Source organism: Poromitra crassiceps, assembly GCF_964638095.1.
Source record: "Poromitra crassiceps genome assembly, chromosome: 6".
Classification (NCBI taxonomy): domain Eukaryota; kingdom Metazoa; phylum Chordata; class Actinopteri; order Beryciformes; family Melamphaidae; genus Poromitra; species Poromitra crassiceps.
The window spans coordinates 53,904,478-53,916,977 of record NC_139627.1 but is presented as its reverse complement, the minus strand read 5'-3'; the positions used below and the strand labels follow the sequence as shown (position 1 = coordinate 53,916,977).

Genomic DNA, 12,500 nt, shown 5'->3' with positions numbered 1-12,500 from the left:
GCTCCAGTAGGTTCTCCGTGAACAACGTCCGCAAAATCCGTCCGTTTCTTATGAAGGAAGCAACACAACTCCTGGTCCAGTCACTTGTCATCTCCCGCCTAGACTACTGCAACGTTCTTCTGGCAGGTCTACCTGCCTCTGACATCAGACCGTTACAGCTCATTAAGAACGCTGCAGCCCGTCTGGTGTTCAACCAACCTAAATTATCTCATGTCACTCCCCTCTTCCGAGACCTTCCCTGGCTTCCCATCCTGGCACGCATCAAATTCAAGACACTGGTACTGGCGTACAGGACAGTACACCAGACTGCCCCCTACAGGGCATTCCACCTGACGGCCCCTCCGTGTCTGCAATCTATGGTCAGGTTTCAAACCTTGCATCGCTCCCTGCACTCCTCTACCCGTGCAGATCGCCTCGCCCCTCCACCGCTATGTGGCATCAAAAGTCATTCATCCCTGTCGCCACTCTTCTCGTCCCTGACGCCACAATGGTGGAGTTTCCCCCTTCAGTCAGGACGGCCCCTCAGTCTAAAAACACACCTTTTCAGGCTACACCTGGACCCTTCTTGAACTAACCATCCTTCTATATTAACAAACAAACAAACAAACAAAAAACTAACTACCGTAAATTCCGGACTATAAGCCGCGGCTTTTTTCCCGTTTTTTGGCCTTTTTTGCCCCCTGCGGCTTATATAACGGTGCGGCTTATCTATGGATTTTTCCAGCAAACGGCCAATCGGGAACCTCCAAAATCTATGGATGTTGGTATGAGGCAGAACGAGAGCAAGACAGACATTATGAGAGCGAGACCCTGATTGGATGATGTTGCAAAAAATGTGCCTCGCGACCTGATTGGAGCACTGTGCCACTACTCTCTCTCAGCCACTACGGTAAAACACCCTCCCTCCTCCCTCGCTCCGGGGGGAAAAAGGCAGCGATTGAGCCTGAAAGACAGTCTGAATGAAATTGAATGTAACATTCCCAATTCTATGTATTACATTCTAAAAAACTAACAGCAACATTTTGGAAGGCTAAGCCACACAACTAGCTCGTTGTAATCTAACATCATGCTTCAAAAGATGGAGAACTGGCTGTGTTACGACGATGGCGGCGATTGAGCCTGAAAGCCATGTCTGAGACAGTAGCGAGACAGGAACAACAACAACAGCAGCAGCAGCAAAGGATCATGCACAAACCCGAGACGAAAGGGACTGTCCGTCAGGGCGCGGACGACTGTGTCAGCAACTCCCTCCCGACTACCAGGAGAAAATTACAAACTTCGGCGAATTCACACAAAGAAAGATCAAGGAATATTCCATCGGACCGGAGCAGATCATAAATATGGATGAAGTGCCTTTGACGTTCGACCTGCCTCTCACTAGGACTGTTAACAAGAAAGGTGAATCGTCCATCACATTGAGAACCACAGGTCACGAGAGAACGAATTTCACTTGTGTTCTTGGCTGCACAGCATCTGGAGTAAAGCTCCCGCCGATGGTGATTTTTAAGCATCTCACAATGTGTGATTTTGTCTGGGGATTAGTGACCTGACTTTTGTTTTGTTGAAATGTTAATAAATGGGAGCTTCCCCAAACAGCCATCTCTTTCCCGACAATCCCCTCTGTGCACGAAGCCTTACATATGGTAATTAAACATCAAAACACCCGCGGCTTATAGACCGGTGCGGCTTATATATGTAAAAAACTGTCAACTCTGCAGGTGCGGCTTATACACCGGTGCGCCTTATAGTCCGGAATTTACGGTACTGCTACTTATTCCTTCAAGTATTGACAAATGCTGCGTATTCTTAAAAAAAAGTCTTGGTTGATGTAGAGTGTGTTGCATAATCATTACATACATACTGTTGACAAAATGTACTATTGTAAGTCGCTCTGGATAAAAGTGTCTAAATGACGTCATGATGATCGCAGATTGGAGGGAATAGAATAGAATAGAATAGATGGAAGAAAAATAGTTGGTGAAAAAATATCCTGAGAGTCTGAGGCTCTGTGGGAATCTCCTGGTATTTCACTGTTTCACACAGACTCTCTCTCTCTCTCACACACACACACAAACATACACACACAAACACACACACACAAGCACCCACCCAAGCATGCACACACGCGCGCGAGCGCACACACACACACACACACACACACACACACACACACACACACACACACACACACACACACACACACTGCTGACTGGCTCTTTGATAAAGACCATTTGTCTTATTTTAGAACACATGTTGAATGAGGAATATGAGAGGAAACATCTGTGTGTGTGTGTGTGTGTGTGTGTGTGTGTGTGTGTGTGCGTGCGTGTGCGTGTGCGTGTGCGTGTGCATGTGTGTGTGTGTGTGTGTGTGTGTGCGTGTGCGTTCGTGTGTGTGCATGTGTGTGTGTGCCGCAGACTCACCAGAGACTTGCAGCATCTATTCTTTTTATTTTCCCATTCAGGCCGGCGAGCGGAGAGCAGAGCTGAGCAGAGCAGAGGGGGTGGGGGGGATTTCCCGCTCTCAGACTGATGAAACCTTATAAAGCTGTGATGAGCACTGCTGCCTGACTAGACCAACAACTCATGTTGTTGGTCTACCATCTGCTCTATCATCTGTTAACTCATTTAAATCCAAGCTTAAACTCTCTCTGATGAGTCACACATAGTCCACATACATCACAGCTACACCTCACATCCACATTTTAATTTGGCTCTTATGTTAAAATAAAAAATAATAAAATAAAAAATAAAATAAACTGCAGTTTATTATGCTGATTTTATTTTTGTATAGGCAATTTTTCTATGTGCAATATACGGGATGATGTGTGCGTGTGTGGGTGTGCGTACCTTTATTGCTGTATTATTTTTGTGATTTTAGCATAGTTGTGTGTGAATGTGTGTACTTCTATTACTGTATTGTTTTACTTGATTTTATATGGAGCTCCGCCGAGGGTATCTTTTCATTTGTTTTTCTACCGTTGTTTTGTTTCCTTTCTCTTGTTTCTGTTATATTGATGACTTTGTTATTATTGGTTTTCTGAGGTAGAGACCAAGTATATAAGTATATATACAGTATATATATATATATATATATATATATATATATATATATATATATATATATATATATATATATATATATATATATATAAGTATATAAGCCCAGATAGGCTTTCATGTCTCTACCAGTGGGCAAGCCCACACCCTTCCCTCTGAGGATGCGGAAGTGAATTGAAAAGCTGTAGTTCCTCGAATGGCCACTAGGCGTCGGGGGCAGTAGGCATTCCCCCCGTGTTAAAATGCCCGACTTTGTAACATGATTAAAGTCCCTGGAGACCAGAAATAATGTTTTATTATTTAGCATTTTGAGTTCATCACATCACAGGAACCTATGTTAACTCATTGAGTGCCAGCCACTTTTGGAGAACGGACGCTCCCAGTGCCAGAGTTTCAGAGCGTTTTCAGTGATTTCTCGAGGCCCACAGAATATTGTGTGATATTACTATGTAAACACTGAACATGCACAAAGAACGATGAGACTCTCTTCTATCATCTGCAAAAAAAAGTTTATTGATATCATTTTCCGTTCTTTAGTTATCAGCCGGAGAAGATAGGTTGATTTCAGCAAAAACACACGTTTCAATTTAGAAGCTGAGATATTCAGCCTTTTGTGAAATGAAGCATTTCAAGCACATCACTGACCATGAAGGTAATATTTTCTGATGTAATGACACCTCAAAAATAATTTCCTTCAATAAAACAGTGAAAACAAAGGAATTTTGTTTGGCCAAATAATATTTTTTAGCTGCAACCAGCAGCGCTGGCCCCTGCGTGCGCAGACCCTACACCTTCTTGCTGGTCTTGATTTACTGCTGGTGGGCATCATATTCTAGCTTTTTTGCCTGTCTCTGTGCATCGAGCCTGCTGCCTGGGTCTGTGTTTACTGTCAATGGTTGTATACTGCCCTGCGTGCCCCACCCCCCTCCTCCTCCTCCGTGGGAGTGTCTCTGGGGCTCTGCTGCGAGTGCGTTTGCTCTGCGTTTGCTCGGTCTGCACTGAAAAGTGCGCTGCATCCCCCCGCTTTTTCACAGCGTGTCGCCGGCTCCCAGCTGAGAATAATGTAACTTTTCAGAAAGACGCTGGTGTCGGCAACTAAATCATATGGAGGGGCTATCGCAGCGGAGACGGAGGGGCTCAATTGTGGCAGCAGATTGACTGCTGTTCACAGGCACAGCTAACGTTATGCTTCATGCATATCGATGCGATTTCCGTTTCCTCATGACTTCTCTCTTTTTTCCTCGCCTTTCTCTAATCTGGAGAGCACTGTCGCCACCTAATGGGTCGGTAAAATAGGTTATACACATTCAACATGCCCCAAAATTTTACAGGAGATGGATCTGGCTTTGATCCACGTCCCACCATCAAAAAACGCAATTGACGACTTTAGTCGTCATTGGCACTCAACGTTACTAAACGAATTGACGACTAAAGTCGTCATTGGCACTCAATGAGTTAATAAGCCACCAGCCAAATTTGAACGATGATGAACGTCGCAAAGTATATAAATTTAGGTTTGACAGTCATGACAAAAGTCATGAGAATCAATTAGATTTTAGACTGTCTTTTCTCCCGCTGACTGTGTGGGCGTGTCCCGTGTGTGTGCGTGCAGGACTGCAGGTCTCCCCCGAGAGAGAGAGAGAGAGAGAGAGGGAGGGAAACGGAGAGAGAGGAGAGAGAGAGAGAGAAGGAAAGAGAGATGGAGAGTGTATGTGTGTGTGTGTGTGTGTGTGTGTGTGTGTGTGTGTGTGTGTGTGTGTGTGTGTGTGTGTGTTTGCTCGTTGCTCGGCGCATACTGACAGAGAGGAAGAGAGACTGCCGCTGCGAGTGCACAGCGCTACTGTGTGTGTGTGTGTGTGTGTGTGTGTGCGTACACGTGCTTGTGTGTGTGTGTGTGTGACAGTGAGAGAGAGAGAGAGAGAGAGAGAGAGAGAGAGCAGGCAGCATAGCTCTCGGCACACAGCACACAGAGCAGGAGGGAGACAGACAGACACTGAGCGAGCGCTGTGGGGGCAAGAAGGTTTTATAAGAACGGACAAAAAATCTTATGACGTCATAAGATCATTCATTTGAGCACCGCGCCCACCTCTCTCTTCAATGAGGAAGTGGAAATCCACACCTTGTAGAAAAGTGGCGATTTTGGGGGTTTGGGTTGAAACTAATGTCTCCTACTTTCTGAGGCACACAATTACTCACATAAGACCCTAAATGTAATAGTTAGAAGGTTTTTGTGGATTTTGGTTTCCAGGGACTTTAAACATCTTTCCAGTCCGGGGCGAAACATGGTTTTGGTCTATATAGCTAATTTCACCTTTTCATAAGAACTGTAGGGGGGTCATTTTTTATATAAGTCGCCCATTTGGAGTAAAATAGATGATAGAAAAGGGGGTGATTGACAGATCGCCTGTCCAGTTATCGCGCAGCTTGCCGATCACGGACCAATAGCAGGCGGAGCTGTGGCTCTGGGAAACTCCCATCTCACGTGAGGTGCGGAAGGACTCAACCCATTCCCTCCCACTCTGCTGACGAAAAATCAAGATGGTGACGGCCAACGTTTGAACTCCGCCAGGAAAACAAAATTTAATGGGATAGATACGTCCATATTATTTATGTCTATGGTCTCTACCTGCACATTGTTTTGCTGTTTTTGTTTTGTCTTTTTATGTTTTTAAAAATGTGCAAATAAAGAAAAAGAAAAGAAAGTGGAGCTGCCTGAGGGGGAAGGCTTTACTGCTGTGGAATAAACTACCAAAAGGCAGTGGTGCCTAAAGGTTAGAGAAGCGAGCTTGTGGTCGTCGGTTCAATCCCCGGGCCCGCAGGATAAATCTGGGTGAGGAAAGTGAAAAGTAAGCGCTTGCCCCTCCCTCATTACCACCTCTGAGGTGCCCTTGAGCAAGGCCCTTAACCCCAACTGCTCCAGTGGAGCTGATCAGTGGCCAGCAGATCAGACTGTGGTTGTACTGGTCAGCTTCCAGGTATGAATGTGAACAGGGCGCCCCTGAAAAAGAGAGCATTGCTCTCAGTGAGACTCGCCGGTATAAATAAAGGTTTAAAATAGTAGGAAAAAGCTTGAACAAAGACCACCCAAATCAGTGTTTTTATTTTACTCTACGTCCCAGAACATGGCACTAATGGCGCTAGCCTTCTCCAGCCACATACACAAGAAGCGTTAGCATTTGAGCTAATGTCACTGTAACAGACTACCCAGGATGCTCAGTTACATTACTAACGTGATTAATATGTCTTTTTTGGGTGATGTACCCCAGCCTGCCAGTATAGCTTTCAAACCATGTCAGGCTCATTTGAATTGTCAATCGAGTTAAAAGCAAAGAAAAGTGCAGTGATGGTTTTCTTATATGGAAGGTAGGAGGTGAAATGATGCCCGTATCATTTTGGAGCATGTGGCCAAATATGACACGTTGCAAAAGAGGGTTGCATGTCAATTGTCACACCCAAAACACGGTCAAGCTCACTGTCAAACGACCCAAAACACGGTCAAGCTCACTGTCAAACGACCCAAAACACGGTCAAGCTCACTGTCAAACGACCCAAAACACGGTCAAGCTCACTGTCAAACGACCCAAAACACGGTCAAGCTCACTGTCAAACGACCGAAAACACGGTCAAGCTCACTGTCAAACGACCCAAAACACGGTCAAGCTCACTGTCAAACGACCCAAAACACGGTCAAGCTCACTGTCAAACGACCCAAAACACGGTCAAACTCACTGTCAAACGACCCAAAACACGGTCAAACTCACTGTCAAACGACCCAAAACACGGTCAAGCTCACTGTCAAACGACCCAAAACACGGTCAAGCTCACTGTCAAACGGGCAGGTGATCTGACAACGAATGCATCACTGGTTTGAGTCTTTAGCTTCTTTAAACTTGGCTTTAAAGGTATACTATGCAACTATTTCATAAAAAAAAATAGGGATGTTCGATATTGGCTTTTTTACCGATATCCGATATCCGATAATGTCCAACTCTTAATTTCCGATACCGATATCAACCGATATCAACCGATACCGATATAAGCGGGCTTTTTTTCCACCAAAATTTCACGTAACAAGTTACATAATGTAGCTTAATGTAGCTGAAGAGTTTAATATATAATATGCATGTTGTGTTAAAGTTGTAAGTGTTAGAGAAGCGAGCTTGTGACCAGAAGGTCGTCGGTTCAATCCCCGGGACCGGCAGGATAAATCTGGGTGGGGAAAGTGAAAAGGCAGCACTTGCCCCTCCCTCATTACCACCACTGAGGTGCCCTTGAGCAAGGCCCTTAACCCCAACCGCAAATCTGATTTGGGCCACTTTTGCCTGCAGTATTAATGTAACGTGCAAAAGTAGCTGCTGTCAGAAAGTTTGCAAGATGCATCTTATGGTTATGAGATTATTATGCATCTTATGCTGTGATTATTATTTTGGTGTTATTTTGAACATCTGATACCATTTAACAAATTCTCCGCCATTGGCGTCTCTAAACGTATTTTAAAAAAATGCTGTCCCGCCATTGACGTCATTGGACGGCAATAAGTGTTTTCACCGTCATGTGAAAATGACGCCGTGTAAATTTCAGCCAGTAGATTGCTCCTGACATACAGTAGCCTACACCAGTGGTTCTCAAATGGGGGTCCGCGAACCCCCAGGGGTCCGTGGCACTTTGCCAGGGGGTCCGCGAAAAGTTTTCAGGTAAAAAAAAAAAAAGTAAAAAAAAAAAAAAAATGTTTTTTTTAATAAATAAAAAAAGATACATGTTACTTATTCCTTCTCAAACTACTTCCTACATGGTGCTAGTCTATCAAAATATCTTGGCTGTCATTGATTGTGTTGCATAGTGGTTTTCTGTACTGTTGACAAATTGTGATATTGTAAGTCGCTTTGGACAAAAATGTAATGTAATAAAAAAATAATTAAAAAAATTGTGCAAAATCTTCATAGTTCAACGAAAATAGTTTATGCTTTAAATCTAAAATAGTTCATGGATTACATTCTAATAACAAACCTATCAAATTAAAAGTCAAGCACGTTACCGTGGAAACAATTAAGCTTAGCCCAAAATCACAAATCAGAATGAGGGGGTCCCCGGTATATTTTCTATCTTGTAAGGGGTCCTTGGCTGAAAAACATTTGAGAACCTCTGGCCTACACAGTAGATTGCTCCTGACATACAGTACCTACACAGACAACCAGTCATCCCCCCGCGCAAGACCAACGCTTCCCGGGCTTCACGCTCAATGAGCCGGATCAATCTCTTTTGTCACACCGGTGTTATGGTAAAAGCTGTGCCCACGGGCGAGTTTGACCGGAAGGGGAAACCAAATCATTATGGGGTTCATAGTTGAGTGTAACACCACCAGTAACCGCCATCAAAGGCATTTATTCGAGTCAGGAGCCGTGAAAATTACTTCATTTACAAAAATGCCATTTCCTGCGCTTTCTGGTCAGAGACTGCTGTTTGTGGTGAAAACGACCTACATTCAGGTGTCGATAACTAAAGAACGGATGAAGGTAGAATCAAACTTTTTTTTCCTATGAAAGTTGAGGCTCTCTTCTCTCTTTTGGGATATTCAGTCTTTATGTAGTCATAGAAGAAAATATTCTGTGGGTCTTGGAAAATTAATGAAAATGATCAAAAACCCTGGCGGTGGCCAGTGACTTTTTCTGAAAAAATGTGGCGGCTAATGAGTTCAACATGAAGTGCCAGTTCACCAAGCCAACTAAACACATGACTGCAGCAGACATGAGAACTCAGTCTGACCTTTGACCTGGACTCTGGCGCTGCTCTCTGCTCTGCCGTGGCTGTTCTCCGCCACACACACATACACACCCTCGTCACGCCGCAATGCATTCTGGATGGTCAGCTTGGCCACGCCCCCGACGTAGGAGGAACGAGAATTGGCTGGTACAGGAGTCTCTGATGGAGAGAGACACACACACACACACACACACACACACACACACACACACACACACACAGAGAGAGACAGAGAGAGCAGACAGAAAGACAGAAACATGATCGTTGTCGTTCCTGTCTTTCTTGTTTGCCAAAACTATTCTAATTGGATTTAATATTGATAGAAAATAATAAATTAATTGATTGACTAATACTGTAGAGCTGCTGCTCTCAGCTAAAAATGTTTAGCACATGAGTTCATATGAATACCCCCTCATGTGGTATTCACCACTTGGTAAGTTTAAATTTTCTGAACGCTTCGAGTTCACGACTTGTGATGTGTCTTGTGACGTTTTCAGAAAATGATGGCCATGGACGTGGATGGAAAGTAAATATATTGTCATTTTAGCCATATAGAGCTTTTCATAGTCATTTTATAATAATTATGTCTGAGGATATTCTCAACAGTCTCATCTTTTTTCCTGTATCATTTCCTGCATTAACTTAGTTTGCCGCTCGCTAGCTAGCCTTAGCTAAATTGTTAGCCTCTGCTGCTTCTAGTCATGCTTGAATGCAAAGCATGACTTCCCAACTTGTAAATACGAGTTCACAAGTTCCAAATGAAGGCAGCATAAAATAAGTCATGTGACAGCAGCAAAAAAAGGGCAGAGAAACTGGAGCGCTTCCTCCTCCATCAGCTGGAGGCTCCATGATCAGTCAGGTGAACAAAGCAGACACAGAAAGCACCACCATGTAAGGACAACGACGGGCAGAGGGGGGTCAGAGAGAGAGAGAGATACAGAGAGAGAGACAGACCGAGAGAGGGAGAGAGTGATACAGAGAGAGAGACAGAGAGAGATACAGCTCTGTACAGGCTGTACATAACTCTTCACATATTGTACATAGTCATGCTGTACATATCTACATACTGTACAGTATTCTTTAACTCATCTGTCTATATCCTACTTCTAAACTTGTGTTACCTATACTATAGCCTTATGTACAGATTTGTTTGCAAAATATCAATACATTAGCCTGGTAAACCAGCCCGTCACGTGAACTCACATTTCATTTGGTTCTGCATGACGGTCTGGACCCAACTCTTCACCCAGTCCTTAGCAGGGGCGGGAGCATGGGCGGGTGTAGTTGCCTTGACAGACAACTCCTTCAGCCAATCAGCGTCGGATCCAATCAAACCCAAATCCACTCGGGAGAATGGCAAAAACATATTTTCCGCCGAGAAACTCTGCGGTTGCGGCGATACTCCTGTACTTGTTTAATTGTTGTTATTGAGTCTATTTCTGCAATAACTGCACTTTATGGCTGTTTAAACTAGACAAACGCTGACATGACTCCTCGAGACGATCAGGCAAGGAGGCGGCCATTATTGTTTTGTTAGTGCAGTGCTAGTGGCGTTCCTGATTGGCCAACAGTCGCTGATTGGCTCTTCCGCTCTGCAGCTTCTGCTAAACCCCCCCCCCCCCCACTGGCTTTGGGGCCAGACGTCACGCAGAACCAAATGAAATGTGAGTTCACGTGACGGGCTGGTTTACCAGACTATCAATACATAGCTCTGTTTACACATCTCTGTATTAAAACAGGGTAACATTAATAGCTGTGCTACATTTTTGTTTATAATTGTGTTATCATTATTATTATATTATATGTTTTATATTATTATTGTGCATTTTTGTTTTGTTTCACACCTGCTTTGGCAATGTAAAGATGTTTTCCATGCCAATAAAGCCTTTTTGAATTGAATTGATACAGAGAGAGACAGAGCGAGAGACAGAGAGAGAGAGAGGGAGAGAGTGATACAGATAGATGGAGAGAGACAGAGAGAGAGAGAGACAGAGGCCATGTCTACATTAGGCCGTATTGCACTTCGTTTGCATCTATTGTCCACACTACCTGTATTGTTTTGAGTGTTAACTCATCCACGCCAAAGACTTGTTTGACGTGTTTTTGTTTTTATTAGTGCAGCGCGTAGTTCAAAGACTTCCCCAGCCTGTGACATGGTATCAGGTCCCTAGCCTCAAAGCCAAGCCGACAACACGTTATCAAAAACATACCGCAGCTGTTGTTTTGAAATGAGCAGGAGCAAAAACAGAAAACAGAGAAACGCGCTTCCTTGTGCAGAGGAGAAACGCCATTGAAACACCCCTCGGCGCACAGCACGAGCTGATCGGCTTGCTGCAGGGCAGCGGACATCGATCAGTTGTCAAACCCGTGACCAACATGATCGATCCTGGTCCCTGGACCCCGTTCCTGTGTCCCAGCCCGAAAGAGACGAGACGGAGTCATAACTGTGTGAGGAGGAGGAGAACAGCAGCCTCGCCACAGAAATGGCTTTCACACAGAGCGAAGCAGCACGGCCACTTTCCTGTCGAGGGCGAGGAAGACTGGATTCCAATGCGACAGGACCCGGATGATCTCGCGGTAAGGAGTGTGTGTGTGTGTGTGTGTGTGTGTGTGTGTGTGTGTGTGTGTGTGTGTGTGTGTGTGTGTGTGTGTGTGTGTGTGTGTGTGAGAGAGAGACTACACTGATCTCTGCATTCTATTCTATGATCACACTCACACTGAGTAAACTGTATTGTTGAATGTAAAAAAAGCACTTCATGTATATATATATATATATATATATATATATTTTTTTTTTGTCATTTGTGTCATAACGAATAATATTTACATGTCTGATGTCAATACAGTTCAAAATAAAAGAATTGAGAGCGAGTTCTGCCTGAGATTGTGTGATTTACAAAAATGCCATTTTCTGCAATTTCTCTTCTCAGAGAGACCTTTTGGGTGAAAACAGGGTGTATATAAATGGCTATAAGTAGAGTACAGAACATGCTAAAAGCTCACTTTTTCTTTCCTGGTGAACCCAGAGACGTACATCTTCATTTTGAGGTATTGCAAATCACTTTGGTGCTAATAGATAATTTACTGTGGGTCTTGAAAGATGACCAACAATTATGAAAATCTTTGGCCTGTGCTAAATATTGGCAGTCCTAAACTGGCCATGAATGAGTTAAACATGAAGACTCCGGTCTCCGGCGCCCAAGCCCGTCTTCATAATCAGAATCCATCTTTGAATGCTACTGTGGACTAGAGAGCTGCGCGGGCCTGAAATCTCGGCCCGAGCCCTCCCCGGCCCGTGACATGCAGGCCCGTGCCCGACCCGGCCCGGATGAGTCATGAAATTAATTGGCCCGAGCCCGTTGCGAGGCCCGACATCAATATCACGATATGACGACACATCTCTCTCTCCCTCTCTGTGCATGCTGCCGCGCTGCTGAACTCGTTTGTCCAAAACGTTGCTAGACTGTGTTGCCTAAAGACAAACACTGCAGCTTTCTCTCTGTCTCTCTCTCCCCCTCTCACACATGCTACCGTGGCCTATCAAAATCCACACATATTGTCTCGAGAAAGAGAACGTTAGATCGTTTAATTGCCAACAGCAACAATGCCCACAAACTGAAACATTATGTCACTCAAGCATATCGAAATTAAAACAGCAGACTTACCGTTTATAGCTGCATT

At 44.3% G+C, this 12,500-nt stretch overlaps 1 protein-coding gene across 1 annotated transcript in view; it reads right to left on the bottom strand.

The window, feature by feature from the left end:
• Positions 1 to 12,500, bottom strand: part of LOC310777977 (myosin light chain kinase, smooth muscle-like) — a gene marked incomplete at both ends in the record, with an annotated part of 130,041 nt that overhangs the window by 87,739 nt on the left and 29,802 nt on the right. The window contains one exon of the mRNA XM_083638307.1: positions 8,823 to 8,963. Coding sequence (XP_083494433.1) covers positions 8,823 to 8,963 — 141 coding nt within the window. The remainder of the gene's footprint in view (positions 1 to 8,822; positions 8,964 to 12,500) is intronic.